General features: G+C 64.2%; 1 protein-coding gene across 1 annotated transcript in view; it reads left to right on the top strand.

The window, feature by feature from the left end:
- Positions 1-18,661, top strand: part of ABCA2 (ATP binding cassette subfamily A member 2) — a 22,072-nt gene extending 3,411 nt beyond the window's left edge. Inside the window, exons 2-49 of the mRNA XM_007947062.1 lie at positions 2,717-2,810; positions 3,148-3,150; positions 3,913-4,024; positions 4,095-4,258; positions 4,433-4,560; positions 4,774-4,884; positions 5,154-5,372; positions 5,715-6,076; positions 6,543-6,702; positions 7,504-7,632; positions 7,735-7,902; positions 7,987-8,083; positions 8,209-8,382; positions 8,459-8,561; positions 8,875-8,989; positions 9,069-9,259; positions 9,358-9,508; positions 9,592-9,796; positions 9,911-10,075; positions 10,175-10,355; positions 10,434-10,646; positions 10,877-11,073; positions 11,173-11,355; positions 11,465-11,649; positions 11,723-11,843; positions 12,093-12,329; positions 12,409-12,615; positions 12,830-12,932; positions 13,010-13,329; positions 13,585-13,798; positions 13,887-13,992; positions 14,068-14,179; positions 14,267-14,327; positions 14,449-14,623; positions 14,911-15,026; positions 15,102-15,249; positions 15,339-15,462; positions 15,602-15,734; positions 15,839-15,956; positions 16,107-16,285; positions 16,539-16,680; positions 16,754-16,888; positions 16,968-17,071; positions 17,319-17,411; positions 17,561-17,663; positions 17,737-17,874; positions 17,962-18,168; positions 18,626-18,661. Coding sequence (XP_007945253.1) covers positions 2,717-2,810; positions 3,148-3,150; positions 3,913-4,024; positions 4,095-4,258; positions 4,433-4,560; positions 4,774-4,884; positions 5,154-5,372; positions 5,715-6,076; positions 6,543-6,702; positions 7,504-7,632; positions 7,735-7,902; positions 7,987-8,083; positions 8,209-8,382; positions 8,459-8,561; positions 8,875-8,989; positions 9,069-9,259; positions 9,358-9,508; positions 9,592-9,796; positions 9,911-10,075; positions 10,175-10,355; positions 10,434-10,646; positions 10,877-11,073; positions 11,173-11,355; positions 11,465-11,649; positions 11,723-11,843; positions 12,093-12,329; positions 12,409-12,615; positions 12,830-12,932; positions 13,010-13,329; positions 13,585-13,798; positions 13,887-13,992; positions 14,068-14,179; positions 14,267-14,327; positions 14,449-14,623; positions 14,911-15,026; positions 15,102-15,249; positions 15,339-15,462; positions 15,602-15,734; positions 15,839-15,956; positions 16,107-16,285; positions 16,539-16,680; positions 16,754-16,888; positions 16,968-17,071; positions 17,319-17,411; positions 17,561-17,663; positions 17,737-17,874; positions 17,962-18,168; positions 18,626-18,661 — 7,242 coding nt within the window. The remainder of the gene's footprint in view (positions 1-2,716; positions 2,811-3,147; positions 3,151-3,912; positions 4,025-4,094; positions 4,259-4,432; positions 4,561-4,773; positions 4,885-5,153; positions 5,373-5,714; positions 6,077-6,542; positions 6,703-7,503; positions 7,633-7,734; positions 7,903-7,986; positions 8,084-8,208; positions 8,383-8,458; positions 8,562-8,874; positions 8,990-9,068; positions 9,260-9,357; positions 9,509-9,591; positions 9,797-9,910; positions 10,076-10,174; positions 10,356-10,433; positions 10,647-10,876; positions 11,074-11,172; positions 11,356-11,464; positions 11,650-11,722; positions 11,844-12,092; positions 12,330-12,408; positions 12,616-12,829; positions 12,933-13,009; positions 13,330-13,584; positions 13,799-13,886; positions 13,993-14,067; positions 14,180-14,266; positions 14,328-14,448; positions 14,624-14,910; positions 15,027-15,101; positions 15,250-15,338; positions 15,463-15,601; positions 15,735-15,838; positions 15,957-16,106; positions 16,286-16,538; positions 16,681-16,753; positions 16,889-16,967; positions 17,072-17,318; positions 17,412-17,560; positions 17,664-17,736; positions 17,875-17,961; positions 18,169-18,625) is intronic.
- Positions 18,662-22,612: the final 3,951 nt, after the last annotated feature.

The following is a 22,612-nucleotide window of genomic DNA, read 5'->3' as shown; positions in this document are numbered from 1 at the left end:
GCCTGGGACTCTGTCGCCATCAGGCGCATCCTTGTTCTCCCAGCCTCCGCCAGCCCCAGCCTCCGCCAGCCCCAGTCTCAGCACCCTTTTGTCCTTTGGGACCAGATCTCCCTGCTGCTGTCCCCCCACCCCCACATCCCCTAACCTGGGGAAGCCAGGGACCAAGGGCAGAGGCCAGAGCCCCAGTCAGGGATGGTGAGGGCAGGGTTGGGTGGGCGGGACCCTGGGTGGTCCTCTGTCTCTGGCTAGGGCAGGCAGGGACATCTGTGGGCAGAGGCCACAGGCATATGGCCAGAGAGGCCTTGCAGCCTCAGTTTCTAAATGGGTCTTTGGGATCTTCCAGGATGGGGCTGGGGCCCAGAGAGGTCAGATTCAGGTGGCTTTGGGTCCCCTGTGGTCCCACCTGGTCCTGTCTCCTTGGGAAGGAAGGGCCTTTAAAATGCACAGCGAGAAACCTGGGGCTGGGGGAGGGCTGGCATCACTGTGGCCTCCAAGGACTCTCCCAGGCACCTGGCCCTGGCAGGGAGCCAGGGTCCAGAACACTCCCTACCCAGGGCGCCTGCGGTCAGCTGGGTGGGACCACTTGGACCAGGCCTACAGCCCCAGGCCACCTGGGTACAGCTCCCAGCTCCAGGCTTCAGGTCCCCAGGGTGTCAGCCCTGGGGGTTCTTGGCAGTAAGGAGCCCACCCCCACACCAGGGGCTGGGAGCAGAGGCTGGTATTGTGGCCCCAGCATCCGACAGGGACGTCCAGGCTACAGGAAGGGCTTGTGGGGGCACCTGGAAAGCATACCCACCCCAGGAGCAGCCCCCACTGCTAGTCTGGGTCACCCTGACCTCTCTGGGCCCTGCCCCATCCTGATGCCCCCCAGAGCTGGTTCTGCTGGGTCCTACAAAAGGTTCTTGGCCTCGGAGCCAAGTGGGTAGGGATCCTTGCCCCAGACCCTGCCTGGCTTGCACCTGGGTCTGGGACCAGCTGGGACTGGAGGCATGCCCCTGGCTGTCCCAGGAAAGGTCTTAGGTTTCAGAGCTGGGCCCTGGGGCCTGGGCCGGGCAGGCAGAGGTGTTGCCTGTGTGTTCCATGCTGCGAAGGGGGAGGTCGTCTTGTGGAAGGTGGGAGCCTACCACCTCACATCCCGCTGACTCTCCTCCTAAGCACAGCACGTTGGTCTCCCCGTTCGTGAGTGTGGCCTTCTCAGCTAGAGCCGGCAGCCCTGGGACCTCAGGCTGCACCTGGAGGAGGGGCCAGATCCTGTCACTAAGTCCCTGGGTGGGAGGTGGCACTGCCTCCCCGCACTTACCGTGGCAACACTGCCCTTAGGCCTCCCCTGTTCCCCCTGGTCACAGCAGGAGTTGGGGACAGGAGGAGGGTTCAGGGTTGCATGGACATCCAGGGGGTCCCTGGGCTGGTTTTGAGGGGCAGGGGTTGGGCTGCCTTGCAGGCTTGGGAGGGGGTGCACTCAGGTGGGGCTGAGCCCATGCTGCTGGCCTGTAACCAGATGCCCTCCCGCCCCACTGCCAACCAGGCCTCTCCACCTCCTCCCAGCAGCTCATGCGTGCCAGGCTGTTGCTATAGCGATGGGGGAGGCGGCCATGGCCTGTTGCTGCAGCTACAGCAACAGAGGTGCCCGGTGGGGGGGCGGGTGTGGGCAGGGCTGTCGCTGTGGCTGTGACCCCGGCCTCTAGCGCCTGCCTTCGCACGCAGCCACCCCCACCCGCGTGCTTTTGGCTGGCACCTGCTCGAGCAGCCTCATGGGTGCCTGTGATGACCCCTGGACCAGCCCTGGGCTCCAGCTTGACTTGGGAGGAGTGGAGGCTGGCACGGGCTGGGGCGGGTGGGTTTGGGGCCACAGAGTGCCATTGTCAGCACCAGTAAACAGAGCAGCTGCCCTGTTCTGGCACAGGCCAGCCCTGAGCCAGACAGGGACGCCTCGGTGCTGAGTGTCTGAAGTCTGCTTTGCTGTGGGGTGGGGGAGAAGGGACTCTGGTCCCTGCGGGCAGATCCATGTGGGGGGAGCCGTGCCTGGAGAGCTGGTGGTGAGGCCGGAAGAAGGCCTCCTGCCTACCAGACTTGGCTGAGCCTGGCTGGGAGGTCTTGGCATTTCTCTTGGCACTCAGAGTAGGTCCCACCAGGGCTCATGGTGGTGCCCAGCCCCGGGCAGCAGATGCCTCCAGGAAAACCTGTGACAGGGGCTTGGTTCTGAGGCCAGGGACCCGCCAGGTTGCCACTCCCACCTGAGCTGGCCTGTGTTTGGGGCAGGAGCCAGGGCTTTTGGTTTCGGGGCCTGGGGATGTTCCTGGTGGCTCACCGTCAGGGCCCATCTCGCCGGCCTCCTGGGTAGGGCCTGGGTGGTGCTGGCTGATCCCAGGAGTGTGGGAGCTGTCGGTGGGGGCAGAGAGCAAACGTGACTTAAATGGGCCCCAAGATCCTGACAGGGCAGCCCTTCCAGGTTGAGCTGGGGGAAGACGAGCTGGTAGACACGTAGGTCAGAGGGGACCACAGGCTGACGACTGTCTGCTGGCAGTCGGAGCCTGCTTCTCGTAGGCCGGGAAACGCTTGCCTTCTTGGTGGCTGGGGAGGGGCTGGCCTGACCTTCCATGGCCCCGGTGAGCACATGGGCTGGCCCTGTTGGCAGGGGTCTGTCTTCAGGGGAGAGAGCTGCCTGGCAGGGCGGGGAGGGCTCCTGGGTGGGGTCTCACGTGGCTGCCCTTCACAGTGGGTCCTGGCCTTTGAGATCTTCATCCCTCTGGTCCTCTTCTTCATCCTGCTGGGGCTGCGACAGAAGAAACCCACCATCTCTGTGAAGGAAGGTGAGGGTCCGGGCCGGGACGCGGCTGGGGCTGGGCGGGCGTCCTCACCACGTCAGGCACGCGTGTCCTGGGCGTGTGTGTCTGCACGCATGTGCCCGCCTGTCCCCGTGTGTGGTTCCCGGGAAGCAGTCCGCATGCCCGCTCTCATGTGTATCCTGGGCCTGCCTTCTGGCCCTGCGGCTGGGCTCCGAGAAGGATGTGGCTGGGCCACGAGTGCCCACGGGTGCTCGTTCCCGGCAGGGCTCGGGCACTCACTGGTCTCCTCTGTTCTGTCTCGGCCCCGCCCCGCCCACGCATGGTCTCTGCCCTCCTACTCCTCCATCATGGCCGCATGCAGTCTGTAAGTGAGCAGCCGCTTCTTCCAGGCTGGCCCCCAGGCGGCAGCAGCCGGATGGCCCCGGTGGGGTCCTCCTGGTGCGGCTTGAGCACCCCTCCCTGCTTGCATTAACCACCTCTCCCAGGCCTGGCAGGGGGCGGGGGGAGTTGTAGGCCCCTCTGTGCTGTCAGGGGCAGCTGGCTCAAGCCTGGGGCAGTGAGTATGGAAGGGTCAGGTGCTGGGCCACAGCTGGGCCAGGTCAGGCTGCTGGGGTATCTCTCGTTCTCCTGGGGTTTCCTGACCGTGCACTTTACAGGTCAGATGTGTGGGCTAGCCTGGGGCTGGGGCCCGGCTAACCTAGGACTGAGGCTGGGCTAGACTGGCTTCTCTCTCTTGACACCCTTGGGGGCTGTTGCACTCATACTGCTAACTTGCTGACCAGAGACGTCAGAGGTCACTGCCCGGTGGGGTCCCTGTGGCTCCCCCCTGGGCTCTGTGGGCAAGGCCTCACCCTTGTGTTTCAAGGTGTTTTAGGTCTGTGTGGTTGAGGGTCGACAGTGTCCTGAGGGGGCTAGTGAGTGGCTGCTTGACCTCTGGAGTCGCTGGTCCAGATGCTTGGCCTGAGGCACAGCTGGGGCCCGGCTGCTGCCCGCTGTCTTCTGCCTCCAGCTGCTTCTCCTTTCTGACTTTGTCCACGTTTCTCCTCTCGGCCTCTGTCTCCCTGTCCTCTCGGTTGCTCTCCCCTGGCCCCTCTGGGCCCTCTCACCCGCCCGCCCACCCCTGCAGCCTTCTACACGGCCGCGCCCCTCACCTCTGCGGGCATCCTTCCCGTCATGCAGTCACTGTGTCCTGATGGCCAGCGGGACGAGTTTGGCTTCCTGCAGTACACCAACTCCACGTGAGTGTCCCCTCTGCCGAAGCCCCGCCCCCCTGCCCCTGGGCCCCTGGTGACATCCATCGCGGTTCAGGGTCACACAGCTTCTGGAGCGGCTCAGCCGGGTGGTGGAGGAGGGTAACCTGTTCGACCCGGAGCGGCCCAGCCTGGGCTCGGAGCTCGAGGCCCTGCGGCTGCACCTGGAGGCCCTGACTACCAGCCCGGGCACCTGGGAGCACGATGTGGACAGCCCTGCAGGTACACGGGGGCCTGGAGGGCAGGCGGGTGGCCAGGCCCGGCTCCGTGGGCCCTGCCTCCCGTCCACCTGGCCCTTGGTTCCCACGCCACGGGCACTGCTGAGCCCTGTGCTGAGGGCCCCTCAGCGTGCCAGCAGGGTGCAGCTGGCCCTCACCCTTCCTCTTCTCTGTCCAGTGTCTGCCTTCTCTCTGGACTCGGTGGCCAGGGACCCGCAGGAGCTCTGGCGCTTCCTGACACAGAACTTGTCACTGCCTAACAGCACAGCACAGGCCCTCCTGGACGCCAGGGTGGACGTGCCTGAGGTGAAGGGCTGCCCCACTAGCCTGGGTGGCCTGCACCCATGGGAGCGGCTCCCAGCCGTGGCCACTGAGCTCTGCCTGCACCATAGCTCCTGGTGGTGATGGTGGTGGGGGGTCAAGGGCAGCTGAGCCACCCTGCCGGGCTCAGAGGGGCTCTCAGGGCCAGGCTCTCCAGTCCCCCCAGCCTGAGTCATGCCCCCTTCCCCCGGCCCCCAGGTCAATCGTCTGCTCTTTGGCCCTTCACCTGCCCTGCATGTGAGTTCCAGCCTCCCCCAGGAGCAGGAGCCCTGGAGCCGTCTGGGTGGCAGTCCCCTGCTGCAGTCTGAGGTGAGGAAGGACGGCTGGCAAGCATGCCTCCTGCCTCTGAGCAGGGGTTTCTTCCCAGCTGGGGTCCCTCCGGAGTGAAGGCAGACACTGGGGAGTCTGCAGTGGCACGTGGATGTGGGAGCTCTGAGCTGCAGACTTCTCAGGCCCACACCTGGGCAGAGCTGGGGGCGAGGCCATCTCGGGCAAGCTTTTGGTCTTTTCTTGGTTCAGGGTGGGTGCTCCTTCCTAAAGACCCTGCCCTTGGCCCCATGGTTGTCCTGTCCTCCCAGGAACTGCTGCTGGCCCCTGCCCTCCTAGAGCGTCTCACATGTACTCAGGGCTCTGGGGGGCTGGGCCGCATCCTCAGGGCACGAGCGGGCCAGGAGAGCGCGCTGCAGGCCTACCGGGCTGCTGTCTGTGGTGGGCAGGCCACCTCCCGGGCCCGCCGCTTCTCCGGGCTGGCCGCTGAGCTCCGGAACCAGCTGGACACGGCCAAGATCGCCCAGCAGGTGAGACCCTGCCGGCCAACTGGACAGCAGGGCCGAGGGCCAGGTGGGGGAATGCTGCCAGTGCCCCAGGGAGAGCCAGGGCCTGAGGCTGAGGGCAGCCGCATCTGTCATCCAGTGGCCAACTCCCCCCACGTTGCAACCCGTGCCCCCCCCCCCGTGCCCTCACCCCATCACTGTCCCCCACCCCTCTCACCCAGGCTGCAGACCCTCAGCCCCTCTTCCAGCTTTGTCCTCTGCTGCTGCCCAGTTCAACTTCCCGGCCTCAGCTACCCCACCCGCAAATCCCTCCCCCAGGCACCCCTCCCTGGGGCCACAGCTCCTCACGTGGCCGTTTTTCCCCAGTTGGGCCTGGATGTGGCCAACGGCTCAGACCCCCAGCAGCAGCCACCAGCCCCGCGGCGGCTGCAGGCGCTGCTGGAGGACCTGCTGGACGCACAGAAGTTTCTTCGGGACGTGGACGTCCTCTCAGCCCTGGCCCTGCTGCTGCCCCAGGGTGCCTGTGCGGGCCGGGCCCCCGCGCCCCCCGCCAGCGGTTCTGGCGGTCCGGCCAACGCCACTGGGCCGGGCGTGGGGGCCAACGCCACAGTGGAGGAGGGCGGTCCGCCGGCTGCAGCCCCAGCCTCCGTGGACGCGCTGCAGGGCCAGTGCGCGGCCTTTGTGCAGCTCTGGGCCGGCTTGCAGCCCATCCTATGTGGCAACAACCGGTAGGTGGGTGGGGAGGTAGGTGAGTGGAGGGGTAGGTGGGTGGTGGGTAGGTGGATGAGGGGGTAGGTGGGGGGCCGACCCCGCCTTGTTCCCCGTTGCTGAGGCAATGCCCCTCCCCCAGTACCTGCAATCCCGCCCCAATCTCCATTCCACATCGAAGCCCCCCACACTCCTGACACCCAGCGAATCCACACGCGAGGTCCCAGCCCTGACGCCCCAGCCACTGGAAGCCCCACTTCACCCAGCCCTGATGCCCTGCCCGTCACTGAAGTCCTGACCCCCACTCCTGGTGTACCACCCTACTTCAACCCTTCGTGTCCTCCTGGAACCGAGACGCCCCGCACCAGTTCTCCAGGCTCTGAGTCCTGCTCCACGCCGCCGCGGTCCGGGGTGCCTCCCCAGTCCACGCCCCGCCGAGGCCCCTGACGCCCCGCCGAGGCCCCTTACACCCCGCCCACTCCGCAGCACCATTGAGCCCGAGGCGCTGCGGCGGGGCAACATGAGCTCGCTAGGCTTCACGAGCAAGGAGCAGCGGAATCTGGGCCTCCTGGTGCATCTAATGACCAGCAACCCCAAGATCCTGTACGCGCCCGCGGGCTCCGAGGCCGACCGTGTCATCCTGAAGGTGCGCGGGGCTGGTGCGCGGGGCTGGCGCACGCAGTGCGCAGGCTGCGTCCTTTCTGTCAGGAGCAGACAGGGCATCAGAGCAGTTGGCATGTGGGGGCACAGCTTCACGGGGGACATGGGCCCTAGAGCTCCGCAGGTGGCTATCCTGGGGGAGGGTCCCAGCTGCAAGGGTACCTGGTGGGTTTCATCCTTGGGGGTCTCCCCTGGGAAAGTACTGGAGCAACTAGCCTTTGGCCGGGCCCAGTGCTGTGACCAGGGCCTGGGCAGTACGGGTGGGGCTGGAGGTGGAGGCGTGTCCCGGTGGCAGTACTTGGCACAGGACCCAGTGGGGGATGATGTCCGCCTGGCAGCTGGGCACATCAGAGGGGAGGAAGCTTTACTTGAGTTGGTTGGGAGCCTGCTGAGTGGGGAAGGCACAGCCCGGGCAGGGAAATAGGACACCTCGTCTGGAACTAGCAGAAATTAGGGCTGCAAACTGGCCTGGCAGGGGTCAGCCTGTGGGTGGGAGAGTTGAGGGCTGATTAAGGGGGTGTGGAGAAGGGGCCTCCCAGAGGCTTTGTGAGGTAGGATGGGAACAGGGACACGCACTGTTCACGAGCCCTGGATAGAGCAGGTTCAAGGTGGGCGGGGGCAGCGGAAGGTTCTGGAAGGCTGGGGGTGGGGAGGGATGCCATTGTCCAGCTGGGGTGTGGCCGCTGGTGGATGGTCGGGAGGAGCCATTTAGCTGGGCAGCCATGAGGGGTGGGCACAGAACGCCATGCTTCCATAAGTCCCACTCCAGTTCCCGCACCGTCCACAGGCCAACGAGACCTTTGCCTTCGTGGGCAACGTGACCCACTACGCCCAGGTCTGGCTCAACATCTCCTCAGAGATCCGCAGCTTCCTGCAGCAGGGCCGGCTGCAGCAGCACCTGCACTGGCTGCAGCAGGTGCCGCGGGGCTGGGGCAGGGGCTGTGGGGGGCAGGGGGCAGCCCCACTTCGGGGGAGCGGCTGGCACCCCCCACCGTCTCAGCTGCCCCTGCACCCCTAGTACGTGGCGGAGCTGCGACTGCACCCCGAAGCGCTGAACCTGTCCCTGGAGGAGCTGCCCCCGGCCCTGCGTCAGGACAACTTCTCGCTGCCCAACGGCTCTGCCCTCCTGCAGCAGCTTGACACCATCGACAACGCAGCCTGTGGATGGATCCAGTTCATGTCCAAGGTGGGGCGCGGGGTCGGTGGGGGGGGCGGCACCCCGGGGCCGTGCTCCTGTGCCAGGTGTGCCCAGCCGCGGTGCTCTCCCCAGGTGAGCGTGGACATCTTCAAAGGCTTCCCAGATGAGGAGAGCATCGTGAATTACACGCTGAACCAGGCCTACCAGGACAACGTCACAGTGTTCGCCAGTGAGCCGCGGGCCCCACCCACCCTCCGCCCCGGCGCCCAACCCTTTGCCCCCCCAGCCCCGACCCAGGCCCCATCCCTGCTCCCCAGCCCGACCCCCACGACCCACCCGGCCTCGGGTCCCCAGGTGTTATTTTCCAGACTCGGAAGGACGGCTCCCTCCCGCCCCACGTCCACTATAAGATCCGCCAGAACTCCAGCTTCACAGAGAAAACCAACGAGATCCGTCGGGCTTACTGGCGGCCGGGGCCCAACACGGGGGGCCGCTTCTACTTCCTGTACGGCTTCGTGTGGATCCAGGGTGAGGGCCCGGCTTGGGACTGGTGGCGGTGTGGGACTGCGGGCAGGCTGGGCCCTGAAGCTGACTCCGCCCGCAGACATGATGGAGCGCGCCATCATCGACACCTTCGTGGGGCACGACGTGGTGGAACCGGGCAACTATGTGCAAATGTTCCCATATCCCTGCTACACGCGTGATGAGTGAGCGGCGGGAGAGTGGGCCCCAGGCGGGCTCTGGGCTGCGCGTGATGTGCTGACACCCTGCGCCCTGGCACCCTTACACCCTGGCTCCCTGCATCCTGACGCCCTAACGCCATGACGTCCTGGTGCCCTGACACCCTGGCTCCTTGACACCCTGCGTCCTGACATCCTGACACCCTGACACACTGTGCTCTGATGCCTTGATACCCTGCACCCTGAAGCCCTGCACCCCGGCGCCCTGTGCCCTGCACCCTGGTGCCCTGCCCCCTGACACTCTGCACTCTGGCGCCCTGACGCCCTCCCCCTCCTCCAGCTTCCTGTTTGTCATTGAGCACATGATGCCACTGTGCATGGTGATCTCCTGGGTCTACTCTGTGGCCATGACCATCCAACACATAGTGGCCGAGAAGGAGCACCGGCTGAAGGAGGTAGGGGAGGGGCAGGGAGAGAGCGGCCCTGCAGACCTCAGCTTCGGCTGCATTGCCGCCTCTGCCCTCCCGCCCACAGGTGATGAAGACCATGGGCCTGAACAATGCGGTGCACTGGGTGGCCTGGTTCATCACGGGCTTCGTGCAGTTGTCCATCTCGGTGACGGCCCTCACGGCTATCCTCAAGTATGGCCAGGTGCTTATGCACAGCGACGTTTTCATCATCTGGCTCTTCCTGGCCGTCTATGCCGTGGCCACCATCATGTTCTGGTGAGCGCCTGTGGCCAGCTCGGGATCGGGGAGCTGCAGGGCGGCACCTGTGGGGAAGCTGTTGAGGCGGGTGCGGCTCACCGCCCTGTGGCCCCCAGCTTCCTGGTGTCGGTGCTATACTCCAAAGCCAAGCTGGCCTCAGCCTGCGGCGGCATCGTCTACTTTCTGAGCTACGTGCCTTACATGTACGTGGCAATCCGCGAGGAGGTGGCCCATGACAAGATCACGGCCTTCGAGAAGTGCATTGCGGTGAGGGTCGCGGGAGGCCGGGAGGGCTGGGCGGCGTGCCCACCCCCACCCCGACCTGCGCACTGACGCTGCTGTCTCCTCAGTCCCTCATGTCCACAACAGCCTTTGGCCTGGGCTCCAAGTACTTTGCCCTCTATGAGGTGGCAGGTGTGGGTATCCAGTGGCACACGTTCAGCCAGTCACCCGTGGAAGGGGACGACTTTAACCTGCTGCTGGCCGTCACCATGCTGGTGGTGGACGCGGCCGTCTATGGTGTGCTGACCTGGTACATTGAGGCTGTGCACCCAGGTACATCCTGAAGGAGGGGAGACGTGGGGTGTGGCCGGGATGGGTGCACACCCCCCTCTGGGGGACTGCCCACCCTCAGACCCTGGGTCAGCTTCCCTCCACCCTGGCCCCCAGGCATGTATGGGCTGCCTCGGCCCTGGTACTTCCCACTGCAGAAGTCTTACTGGCTGGGCAGTGGGCGGACAGAGGCCTGGGAGTGGAGCTGGCCATGGGCGCACGCCCCCCGCCTCAGCGTCATGGAGGAAGACCAGGCCTGTGCCATGGAGAGCCGGCGCTTTGGTGAGGCGCTGGGCACTAGGAGAGCTGGGCTTGGGGGCGAGGTGACACGGGGCATCCTCAGTCCTGCCCCCTGGCCCTACTGACCCCAACCCTGTGCAGAGGAGATGCGGGGCATGGAAGAGGAGCCCACCCACCTGCCTCTGGTGGTCTGTGTGGACAAGCTGACCAAGGTGTACAAGAACGACAAGAAGCTGGCCTTGAACAAGCTAAGCCTGAACCTGTATGAGAACCAGGTCGTCTCCTTCCTGGGCCACAACGGAGCCGGCAAGACCACCACCATGTGAGTGCCCCTGGGGTGACATGCCGCGGGGTGGGCCCGCCTGTGTGACGGCTGGTGCTGAGCCTGCCCACGTCCCAGGTCTATCCTGACCGGCCTGTTCCCGCCCACATCGGGCTCGGCCACCATCTATGGGCGTGACATCCGCACGGAGATGGACGAGATCCGCAAGAACCTGGGCATGTGTCCACAGCACAACGTGCTCTTTGACCGCCTCACGGTGGAAGAACACCTGTGGTTCTACTCGCGGCTCAAGAGCATGGCGCACGAGGAGATACGCAAGGAGACAGACAAGTGGGCGGGGCGCGGCCGGGACGAGAGAGGGGCGGGAGTGGGCGGGGCTGCGAGGGATGCAGGAGGGGTGGGCGTGGCCGTGAGGGGTGACGCAAGGGTGGGAGTGGGCGTGGCCGCAGGCAGGGCGGAGCAGGCAGGTGGCTTGGGGCTGGAGGTGGCTGCGGGGTGCCTGGACCGTGGGGCGAGTGCGCCCCCAGGTCCCCTCCCCCAAGGCCTTCCTGCCCCGCCAGGATGATCGAAGACTTGGAACTCTCCAACAAGCGCCGCTCGCTCGTGCAGACTCTGTCGGGCGGCATGAAGCGCAAGCTTTCGGTGGCCATCGCTTTCGTGGGTGGGTCCCGCGCTATCATCCTGGACGAGCCTACGGCCGGCGTGGACCCCTATGCACGCCGTGCTATCTGGGACCTCATCCTGAAGTACAAGCCGGGTGAGCGCCCGGCCCTGGGCTGGGGGTGGGGCCGGCCGACAGGGGGCGTGGCCTTCGGAGCCTGCCCCGCCCTCTGACCCTGGACCCGCCTTTTCCCAGGCCGCACCATCCTGCTGTCCACGCACCACATGGACGAGGCTGACCTGCTCGGGGATCGCATTGCTATCATCTCCCATGGCAAGCTCAAGTGCTGTGGCTCCCCTCTTTTCCTCAAGGGTGCCTATGGCGACGGGTACCGTCTGACGCTGGTCAAGAGGCCCGCTGAGCCCGGAGGCCCCCAAGGTCTGTGCCCATGAGTATAATGGATGCCCCTTGGGGCCTGGCTCACCCTCTCCCCTGGCCCTCATCCTGACTAGGCAGGTCAGCGCTGAGTGAAGCCTCTCTCCTCCAGAGTCAGGGATGGCATCCAGCCCCTCGGGCCAGGCCTCGCTCCGCAGCTGTTCTGAGCCCCAGGTCTCCCAGTTCATTCGAAAGTACGTGGCCTCCTGCCTGCTGGTGTCGGACACCAGCACCGAACTCTCCTACATTCTGCCCAGCGAGGCCGCCAAGAAGGGGGCTTTTGAGCGCCTCTTCCAGGTGGGGGCCAGTGGGCACAGGGAGGACTGCGGCAGGCCCTGTGTCCTGCCCCCCTCACTCTGCCCCTCCACAGCACCTGGAACACAGTCTGGACCAGCTGCACCTGAGCAGCTTCGGGCTGATGGACACAACGTTGGAGGAGGTGTTTCTCAAGGTGTCTGAGGAAGACCAGTCCTTGGAGAACAGCGAGGCTGGTGAGGGGTCCCTGGGGCCCATGCCCTGGAGCCCACTGCCCCAGCTCACCCCCTCACTCCTCCTCTGCCCCAGGGACTGGGGGCTGCGGCTCCTCAGGGTCAGCCTGGGGCCTGAGGGTCCTGGTGAGTGGGTGGGGATGAGGGCCAGGCTCCCCAGGGCTAGAGGGCAGGCAGCCCTGGGCCTGCCCTCCCTCCCTGCCTCCTTCCTCCCTCTGATGCTCTCCTTCCCTGACGCACTCTTCTGGCCAGATGTGAAGGAGTCTGGGAAGGACATGACACCAGGGGCAGAGGCCCCGGTGCCTGGGGAGGCTCCTGCTGGCAACCTGACCCGGTGCTCAGAGCTGGCCGAGTCGCAGGCATCGCTGCAGTCTGTTTCCTCGGTGGGCTCTGCCCGTGACAACGAGGGCGCTGGCTATGCTGAGGTCTATGGGGACTACCGTCCCCTCTTTGACAACCCGCAGGACCCCGACAACGTCAGCCTGCAAGGTGGGGCAGCTGGGTAGGACCAGGGTGGGCGCACAGAGGGCACATGGGGCCATCCGCTCAGCTCCTGCCTCCTGTGCAGAGGCCGAGGCAGAGGCCCTCACACGCGTTGGCCAGGGCAGCCGGAAGCTGGACGGCTGGTGGCTGCGGATCCGCCAGTTCCACGGGCTCCTGGTGAAGCGGTTCCACTGTGCCCGCCGGAACTCCAAGGCGCTCTGCTCCCAGATCCTGCTGCCCGCCTTCTTCGTCTGTGTGGCCATGACGGTGGCCCTCTCTGTGCCGGAGATTGGTACGGCCACCTGACGGGCTGAGGGGGACCCAGAGGTGTGGCCTGGATCCTGCACCACGTACAGGGACCCACCTTGCCCACTCTGGGCTTCGGTGCTGCGATCGGAGGCTGTTGGGCACGCTGGGGGCTCTTTGGGTGCTGAGATGAGGGGACTTAGGCCTGGGCCCACTGGCAGGTGCTCTGGGCGGCTAAGGTCTTCCTGCTTCCCTGCCAGGTGACCTGCCCCCGCTGGTCCTCTCCCCGTCCCAGTACCACAACTACACCCAGCCCCGCGGCAACTTCATCCCGTACGCCAATGAGGAGCGATGGGAGTACCGGTGAGAAGGCCCAGCCGTGGGTGGGAGGGCAGGAGGGGCAGGAGGGGCAGCACCCACTCACGGCTGCCATCTTGCAGACTGCGGCTGTCGCCGGATGCCAGCCCCCAGCAGCTCGTGAGCACCTTCCGGCTGCCGTCGGGGGTCGGTGCCACCTGCGTGCTCAAGTCCCCTGCCAACGGCTCCCTGGGGCCCACGATGAACCTGAGCAGTGGCGAGTCTCGCGTGCTGGCTGCCCGCTTCTTTGACAGCATGTGCCTGGAGTCTTTCACGCAGGGCTTGCCCCTGTCCAACTTTGTGCCACCCCCACCCTCCCCTGCCCCGTCCGACTCCCCTGTGTCCCTGGAAGAGGACCTGCCACAGACCTGGAACGTCTCCCTGTCGCCCACCTCCATGTCAGGTGCCGCCAGGGGTGAGCCGGCGAGAGGCTAGGCTGGAGTATAGGAGGGACGAGGGCGAGGAGGGGTGGGGCAGGGGTAGAGAGGGTGCGGGGCGTAGGGGGGCACAGCATGGCGTAGGAGGGGTGGGGTGTGAGGGGGCACGGGAGGGGGTGGGGGATGGGCTCAGAGGCAAGGTGGGGCAGGTGCACAGCATGGTATAGGAGGGGTGGGGCGTGGGAGGGGGCAGGACCTGCTGATCTGCGCTGTGCCCCCAGAGATGTGGACCTCGGTCCCCTCCCTGCCCCGCCTGGTACGGGAGCCTGTCCGCTGTAGCTGCTCCATGCAGGGCACTGGCTTCTCCTGTCCCAGCGGCGTGGGTGGGCACCCGCCACAGATGCGGGTCGTCACAGGTGACATCCTGACCGACATCACTGGCCACAACGTCTCTGAGTACCTGCTGTTCACCTCAGACCGCTTCCGGCTACACCGGTGAGCACAGCGAGGGGCACTGCCTTTTGGGGTGGCCGGCAGCACGGCAGTGGCCGCCGGGTCTCACTGAGCCCACCTGCCTCCTTAGGTATGGAGCCATCACCTTTGGGAACGTGCAGAAGTCCATCCCGATCTCGTTTGGCGCTCGGGCCCCACCCATGGTGCGGAAGATCGCAGTGCGCAGGGCAGCCCAGGTAAGCACCCCTTGCAGCGTCCGCAGTGACCCCGATGCCTGCGGGGCCTTTCTGTATCCTCTTCTCTTTCTCCAGGTGTTCTACAACAACAAGGGTTACCACAGCATGCCCACCTACCTCAACAGCCTGAACAACGCCATCCTGCGCGCCAACCTGCCTAAGAGCAAGGGCAACCCAGCGGCCTATGGTGAGGGCTGGGGTCGGGGCTGGGCTGTGGAGTTGGACAGAGTCCTTGCGGCAGCAGGGCCTGAGTCTGCCCTTTCCTGTGCCGCAGGCATCACTGTCACCAACCACCCCATGAACAAGACTAGTGCCAGTCTCTCTCTGGATTACCTGTACGTGCTGGGGAGTTGTTGCTGGCAGGGCTGTAGGAAGAGGGGCTTGGGGGGGGACCGTGCGCGTGGGGCGGGGCCGCGTGGGGCGCAGCTCAGGCTGTTTGGGTCTCCCCCACCCCAGGCTGCAGGGCACAGACGTGGTCATCGCCATCTTCATCATTGTGGCCATGTCCTTCGTGCCGGCCAGCTTTGTGGTCTTCCTGGTGGCTGAGAAGTCCACCAAGGCCAAACACCTGCAGTTCGTCAGTGGCTGCAACCCTGTCATCTACTGGCTGGCCAACTACGTGTGGGACATGGTGCGGCCGGCCCCTCTCTCCAGGCCCCCACCCCATACCCTGCCACTAGCACCAGCTCTGGTCCCCGGAGCTCCATCCACTCCCAGCTCAGTCGTGGCCTCAGCCACCAAGCAGGCTCTGTGCTTGCCATGCCTGTCTTGTGGCGTTGCCCTTCTCCCTCTCTGTCCGCCAGGCCCTCCAGCCCTCCCCTGGCGGGGCTTCCATCTCTCTCCCCACGTCCCTGCCCCGCAGCACACAAGCCCCCTGTTGGCCCTCCATCAGCCCTGTTCCCTCTCCCACTCTTGCAGCTCAACTACCTGGTCCCAGCCACCTGCTGTGTCATCATCTTGTTTGTGTTCGACCTGCCAGCCTACACATCAACTACCAATTTCCCAGCCGTACTTTCTCTCTTCCTGCTGTATGGGTAAGGGGTGGGCGTGGGACACAGGCTCTGGTCAGCCCGGGCTGGGACAGCCTACTGACCCATGCCTGCCCCCAGGTGGTCCATCACACCCATCATGTACCCAGCCTCCTTCTGGTTCGAGGTGCCCAGCTCCGCCTATGTCTTCCTCATTGTCATCAATCTCTTCATTGGCATCACGGCCACTGTGGCCACGTTCCTGCTGCAACTCTTCGAGCATGACAAGGTGGCGGGGCGGGGCGGGGGCCGGCGGGGTGGGGTGGGGTGCGTGGGCTGTGAGCAGAGCTGAGGCCCTGACATCCTCTGGCCCTCCAGGACCTGAAGGCTGTCAACAGCTACTTGAAAAGCTGCTTCCTCATCTTCCCCAACTACAACCTGGGCCATGGTCTCATGGAGATGGCCTATAACGAGTACATTAACGAGTACTACGCCAAGATCGGTGTGTGCAGGGCCCTGCAGGGCGGTCGGGGAGGGCGGGCAGTGCCGCTAGGGGAGGAGCCTGGGCAGCTGCAGGGGTCGGGGTGGCTGTGGGGCTCCCACAGGCCCCCAACACAGGCCCTGAGCCCCCTGCCCCACAGGCCAGTTTGACAAGATGAAGTCCCCATTCGAGTGGGACATCGTCACTCGTGGGCTGGTGGCCATGACAGTCGAAGGTTTTGTTGGCTTCTTTCTCACCATCATGTGCCAGTACAACTTCCTGCGGCAGCCACAGTGAGTGCGGGTGGCAGGGGTGGTGACTGGCTGAGCCTAGGGATGTGGCAGGGGGAGGAAGAGAAGTGGTGGCAGGCCAGGCACTGCCCACCGTGTCCTCCCAGGCGCATGCCCGTGTCCACCAAGCCTGTGGAGGATGACGTGGACGTGGCCAGCGAGCGTCAGCGAGTGCTGCGGGGGGATGCGGACAAGGACATGGTCAAGATCGAGAACCTGACCAAGGTGGGCAGAGCCAGTGGCCACACGTGGGGGCGTTGCCGTGGGTCCAGGCGTGGCCTGAAGTGGAGCCTGAGGCTCAGGGTGGGGGTGGGCCCAGGATGTGGAGGTTGGGGGCTGTTGTCCAGCTGAGTCGGCAGGCCCCCTCACTGCCAGGTGTACAAGTCCCGAAAGATCGGCCGCATCCTGGCTGTGGACCGTCTGTGCCTGGGTGTGCGCCCTGGTGAGTGCTTCGGTCTGTTGGGAGTCAACGGCGCAGGCAAGACCAGCACCTTCAAGATGCTCACTGGGGACGAGAGCACGACAGGGGGCGAGGCCTTTGTCAATGGGCACAGGTGCGGGCGCGGCGTGGTGGGGAGAGGGTGGGCAGAGGGGCTGTGGGCGGGGCATGTGGGGGCGTGACAGGGGGTGTGGTGGGGAGAGGGTGGGCAGAGGGGCTGTGGGCGGGGCATGTGGGGGCGTGACAGGGCGTGGCGCAGCGAGGGCGGGCAGAGGGGCTGGGGGCGGGGTGTGTGTGCAGGGCGGAGTGCGGTGGGGCAGGCGTAGGGGCTGGAAGGAGGTTGCTGATTGCCGCCCGCGGTTCCCCAGCGTGCTGAAGGAGCTGCTCCAGGTGCAGCAGAGCCTTGGCTACTGCCCGCAGTTTGATGCCCTGTTTGACGAGCTCACGGCCCGGGAGCACCTGCAGCTGTACACACGGCTACGTGGCATTCCCTGGAAGGACGAGGCGCGGGTGAGGGTCCTGTCTAGGGGCGTGGGTGGGGCTGTGTGGGGAAGGTTCCTGAGCACTGCCCCTCCCCATCCAGGTGGTGAGGTGGGCGCTGGAGAAGCTGGAGCTGACCAAGTACGCCGACAAGCCCGCTGGCACCTACAGCGGGGGCAACAAACGGAAGCTGTCCACGGCCATCGCCCTCATCGGGTATCCGGCCTTCATCTTCCTGGTGAGACCGCGGGCCTGCAGGGCGGCTCGGGTGGGCGAAGGCGTGGAGCCGGCTAAGCGCTGCTCTCTGCCCACCGCAGGATGAGCCCACCACGGGCATGGACCCCAAGGCCCGGCGCTTCCTCTGGAACCTCATCCTGGACCTCATCAAGACGGGGCGCTCGGTGGTACTGACGTCGCACAGGTGCGCCCTCCGCCCACCCTCCCCTCCGCTCCCTGTGCCCCACCCATCCCCTCCGCTCTCCCCCTTCACCCTCCCTACTTTCTCCTTTTCTCTCCTCCCTCCCCCTCGTTCCTCCCCCTCCTCCTGCCACCTCCCCCTCCCCTCTTCGTCCTCCTTCCTCCCACCTGCCTCCTCCCTCCTCTCCCCTGCCTCCCCCTCCCACCTCTCCCAAGAGCCCCTGATAGCAGCCTGTGGCCTCTGTCTGCAGCATGGAGGAGTGTGAGGCCTTGTGCACGCGGCTTGCCATCATGGTGAACGGGCGCCTGCGCTGTCTGGGGAGCATCCAGCACCTGAAGAACAGGTAAGGGGCGTGTGCGTGTGTGTGTGTGTGCGCGCGCGTGTGTGTGTGCGTGCGCGTGTGCGTGCGTGCACGCGCGTGCGTGTGTGTGTCGGGTCACGGGGTGGGGTTCGTGGGCAACCTGGGGCAGTAACACCGCGGCTGCATCCCAGGTTTGGAGACGGCTACATGATCACCGTGCGGACCCAGGTCAGCCAGAGCGTGAAGGACGTGGTGCGATTCTTCCACCGGAACTTCCCGGAGGCGGTGCTCAAGGTGGGCGGGCTTGGTGTGGTGGGGGTGGGGCAGCCTGGCCTGAGCGGCCCTGACCCCACGCACGTGCTTCCAGGAGCGCCACCACACAAAGGTGCAGTACCAGCTGAAGTCCGAGCACATGTCCCTGGCCCAGGTGTTCAGCAAAATGGAGCAGGTGGTGGGCGTGCTGGGCATAGAAGATTACTCCGTCAGCCAGACCACCTTGGACAATGTGCGTGGTGGACCACACCTGCCTGGCCAGCCCACCCACCCATCCACCTGCCTGGCTGGCCCTCTCACCTGCCTGCCCCGCCCACAGGTGTTTGTGAACTTTGCCAAGAAGCAGAGTGACAACCTGGAGCAGCAGGAGTCGGAGCCGCCTTCGGGCCTGCAGTCCCCGCTGGGCCGCCTGCTCAGCCTGTTCCGCTCGAGGAGCACCCCCACTGAGCTCCGGGCCCTTGCGGCAGACGAGCCGGAGGACCTGGACACGGAGGACGAGGGCCTCATCAGCTTTGAGGAGGAGCGGGTGAGGGGCTCGGGGTCAAGAACTGATGGCAGAGCTGGCCAGCTCTCTACAGCTGGAGGGGTCACAGATGACCCACATGGTTGCCAGTGGAGACAAGGGCCCCAGACACAGGCAGAGAGCAAGGCCAGCCACAGACTCCAGATGACATGGGAAGTGACGTGTGCTGGATGGAGCAGGCACAGAGACTGGGGCAGGGTGGGGGGCAGGGGAAGCGGAGGGAACAGGAACCGGGCAGGGATGGAAACACAGAGGCCAGCTGACTCGGCAGGGGGTGGTCCTGGGGGAAACACAGACCCCGAGGGAGGTTGAGCTGGGAGCAGAGCTAAGGAGAGGTCAGGGGTAAAGGCCAGGGTTAAGGTCTAAGGTATGGGCATTGGGGGTCCCAGACCCAGGGTCTAAGCTGAGGGTCTTCAGCTAGGAGGACGCCACCTGAGCTCGGCCCATGTACTCTCCCCAGGCCCAGCTATCTTTCAACACGGACACGCTTTGCTGACCCCCGGGAGCTGGATCCGGAACATGGCTGTGGACAGAGTCGGGGGTTGGCCAAAGCCTCCGGTGCCCCCAGTGCTCTCCTGCCAGGCCTTGCAGTGGGAGTGCAGGACCTGAAGACTTCGGCCCCCCAGCCCGCTGCCCACCCTGCCTGCCCGTGGTCACTGTGGCCGCCCGCCCCTGATTGTGCCAAAGGCCGGCCCGGCCTGCCCACTGGGCTGTGCACACCCTCACCCTGCTTTGCCTTAAAGCCTTGGGGTCTGGTCCGGCCTCCTGGCTCTGCTTCTGCCCAGCTCTGCTCACCACCCACAGTGGCCAGGCCGGGCCACCCAGTCTACACCAGGCCCCATGGCCCTGTCCTGCAGGGGTCCTTAGCCTGGCCTGGCCCTGACCGGGCTTCCTCCTACCCTGACCTGGGGCCTCAGGTGGGGTACCTGGCAGGCAGTTCACTATTTATTTTGCTTTGGGAAGAGGCTCCTTCTCTGGCTGTCCTGCTTGCGGTCAGTGCCCCCTGGGACTGTTGACGTGGGCAGGGAAGGGGCTGCCTGGGCGGCAGGGGGGAGGAGGAATGAGCTGTTGGTACTGGGGGCCAGGTGGTACTGGGGGCCACGTGGGCCAGGTGGGCCAGGTGAGAGGGCCCCCTCCCCTCCAGCTGCCATCACCCCTCCCCCTGGCTTGGCCCTGCCATCTGCACTCAGAGCAGGGCCTGTACATAACGCACAGAAGTTTGTTTTCAATAAAAAACCAAAAGTGAGACCTGCCGAGTGCTGTGTGCACATGCAGAGATGGCCACTGCTGGGTCGAAGCCCCCACCAGGCCACTTCCAGAAGGTGCAGGTGATGTAGGGTCAGAACCTGGGCCAGGGCCCAGAGCTGGGGCACAGTGGGTCACCTCCAATGGCCTGCTGCTACAGGTGGGGAGACTGAGGCAGGAGCCACTTACCCTGCCCCCTCCTGTCCACCACAAGAACAGCAGGAGCCAGGGCATGTCCAAGTGGGGGGTCACAGGGGGGGCTACCCCCATGCCACTCACCAAGGCTGGGCAGCCCACCTCATGCCTGAGCTCTGCTGGCCCGGTGCCCTCCTGGTCCCTAGGGTGCCCACTCTGAGATGTCCCTGAAGGGTCTGTGCCCCGATGTCGAGCCTCCTCACCCAGCCCCTGGGCCTGGTGTCCATGTGAGGATGTGTGCTGGGCTGTCTCTGACTCGGGCTGGTGGTGGATGTGGGAGCACTTTCAGGAGGGGGGTGGTTTCTAGTTGAGATTGAAGTTGGAGGAAGAGGCCTCAAGGGACACGTGACAATAGACACAGAGGTTGGAGCAATGGTGCCCCCAGACCAGGAACAAGGCCAAGGATTGTCGGCAGCCAGAGAAGCTGAAGGAGATGGGAGAGCCCCGGTTGACAGTGCGGCCCTGCCAATGTCGGAATTTGGGATTCTGCCTCCAGAACCTGTCGTTTTAGGTCCCCGGTTTGTGGTACCTTGTTCCCAAAAAGCCAAACCCATTGCTTTGGAGTTGGTTCCAACTCACAGTGCCCCTAGAGGACAGCGTGGAACTGCCCCACAGTTTCCAGGGTTGTCAATCATCCCAGAAGCAGACTGCCTCATCTTTCTCCCGTGGAGTGGCTGGAAGTGCAAACCACCAGCTTTTTGGTTAGCAGCCGAGAGTTTAATCACTGCACCAACAGCTGCACTTTGTTGTATCGTCCCTGGGAAACTAACACAGACACTTGGGGGACTGGAAGGGCCATGGAAGGGTCGACTCAGGCAGGCCGGCTCCACATGGGTTGTGGGCATTGGGAAGGGCCAGAGAGAGGGTGGGAAGGGTGTTGTGGGACTCACAGGCCAGGCTGACTGAGGTGGGCTGGGGCAATGGGTCCCATTTGGGCCACCTGATTTTGGTTCCTGCATGATGTTCAACATGGCCACCTGAAGGGCAGCTGGACAGGCATTGTGGAGCCTGAGACTTGGGTCCAGAGGGTGATGCTAGGAGTCACTGGGGGGCAAGCCCCAGGAGGGTGCTGAGTGCACTAAGGACCGTGAGGTTCCCGTCAGCCCGTGAGGGGCTGGTGGAGGTTTGATGGTCAGCCCTCTAGGGGCTGGGCCTCAGTCCTGCAACCACAGGAGCCGAATCTTTCCGGGAAGATGATCCCGAGGACTGGAATGGACCACAGCCTGGCCAACACTCAGTTTGTACCCCGAAGACTCTAAGGAGCTCGACGGTGCGGGACCCCTGACGCAGAGACTGTGACATAAAGGGGTGTGCTGCTCTAAGTGGCTTTCAGTGCGGGGAGGAGGGAATGAGAACACCTAGCCCAGCGTTTCATTAAAAAACTCAGCCCGACCTGCCGACAAGTGGGCCCTTCACTCAATTCACCTGCTGTTACAGTTCGGCCCTGCAGGACCCTAGCCTCACTCTACCTTTTTTGTTGTGCTGACCCACTGGAAAGGAAGAGCGGACACATGACCCTTCAGCCCAGAGCCTCCTGTTGTCTCTGAAGAGCAAGGACGCCCCCAAGTCTACCAAGGACACAGAACTATTCCCTAGTAAGCCACCAGACTCCGCTCTCCCCAGCTGTGCCCAGCTGTCCGTTGTAGCTTTTGTCTTTTTAAAGCCCGGGCTCCAGGCTGAAACCACTCGCCCTGTGTTCCTGTCTTGACCATGCGTTTCTTCTTAAACAACATCGCACATTGTCTGAAATATGGGTTTTTATTTTTTACCAGTTGTGATGTTTGAATCCGTTAAAGTTTAAAGATCAGTAAGCAGTGCTGGGGCGGAAACAAAGGCCCGTACTCGCTCTGATGGCGAACCAGCCCTCGGATGCACTCTGGCAACGCCCACCCAAGGAGCACACTGATGTGGTTACGGGCTCTTTGTCAGAACAAACAGGAAACCACAGGAAATCACGACCAGTCAGGGGCTGGAGAAGTGCATCGTGGGACACAAACCAGGCACAGCCTGTCAGCCATACATACTGGTTTAGGAAAAAGCCCCTATCACACAGTGTCCATGGAAGGTGTGACATGAAGACCGAGTATTGTCTGATGACTTGTGTATGTTTCAGTAGATGCATTTACACAGCTACATGGGCATCCTATCCTTTTTGTCGCCGGTGACCTGAATGTGCGTGACGGTCCAGACCAGTCTCAATGGTTAGATGCAGGGCGGACCCCCGGTGATTTTGGGCTGCCTTCCCCACCACACCAGGTCAGAGGCTTGACATGCTGGTTGGTCTCATCACTAGCCATGCTCACAGGGACCACGTGGTTGGGACAGTGGCTGCCACATGTCTCTGCTTTGAGGGCACCTTTCCTGGTTAGCAACATTTCAGCCATCTGCTGAGGCTTTGAGGGCACAGAAATGCCCTGTCCCCAATGCCCTTTCCCACTGATTTTCACTCCCACTGGTGAGTACTACAGGGAGCCCCATTGGCACAGTGGTTAAAGTGCTCAGCTGCTGACCAAAAGGTCAGTTGTTCAGCCCACCAGCTGCTCTGTGGGAGAAAGATGTGGCAAGCTGCTTCCGTAAAGATTTGCAGCCTTGGAGATCCTACACACTTCTGCTCTGTCCTCAGGGGGCGCTGTGAGTCGGCATCAACTTGACGGCAGTGGGTTTGCTTTGGGCTTTGCTTGTATAAAGATAACATTCTTGGAAACCCTCTGGGGCCGTTCTGCTCTGTCCTCTAGGGGATCTGTGACTCAGAATTGACTTGATAGCAGCGGGTTTGCTTTGGGCTTTGCTTCCATAAAGATGCCAGCCTTGGAGACCCTCTGGTGCAGTTCCTCTCTGTCCTCTGGGGGTGCTGTGAGTTAGCATGGACTTAGTGACAGTGGGTTTGCTTCTACACCAGTGGCTGCAAAGTGGTCAATTTATGCTTATTTCCTCTTCCTGTACCTATCAGCTGGCATCATCATCTCATAAGTTCCTCCCCTTGTAAGAAACGACAGCCATGCATGCC

Source organism: Orycteropus afer, unplaced genomic scaffold (assembly GCF_000298275.1).
Source record: "Orycteropus afer afer isolate SDZICR_OR568_19922 unplaced genomic scaffold, OryAfe1.0 scaffold00174, whole genome shotgun sequence".
Taxonomy (NCBI): Eukaryota; Metazoa; Chordata; class Mammalia; order Tubulidentata; family Orycteropodidae; genus Orycteropus; species Orycteropus afer.
This window is presented reverse-complemented; position numbering and strand designations above follow the sequence as displayed.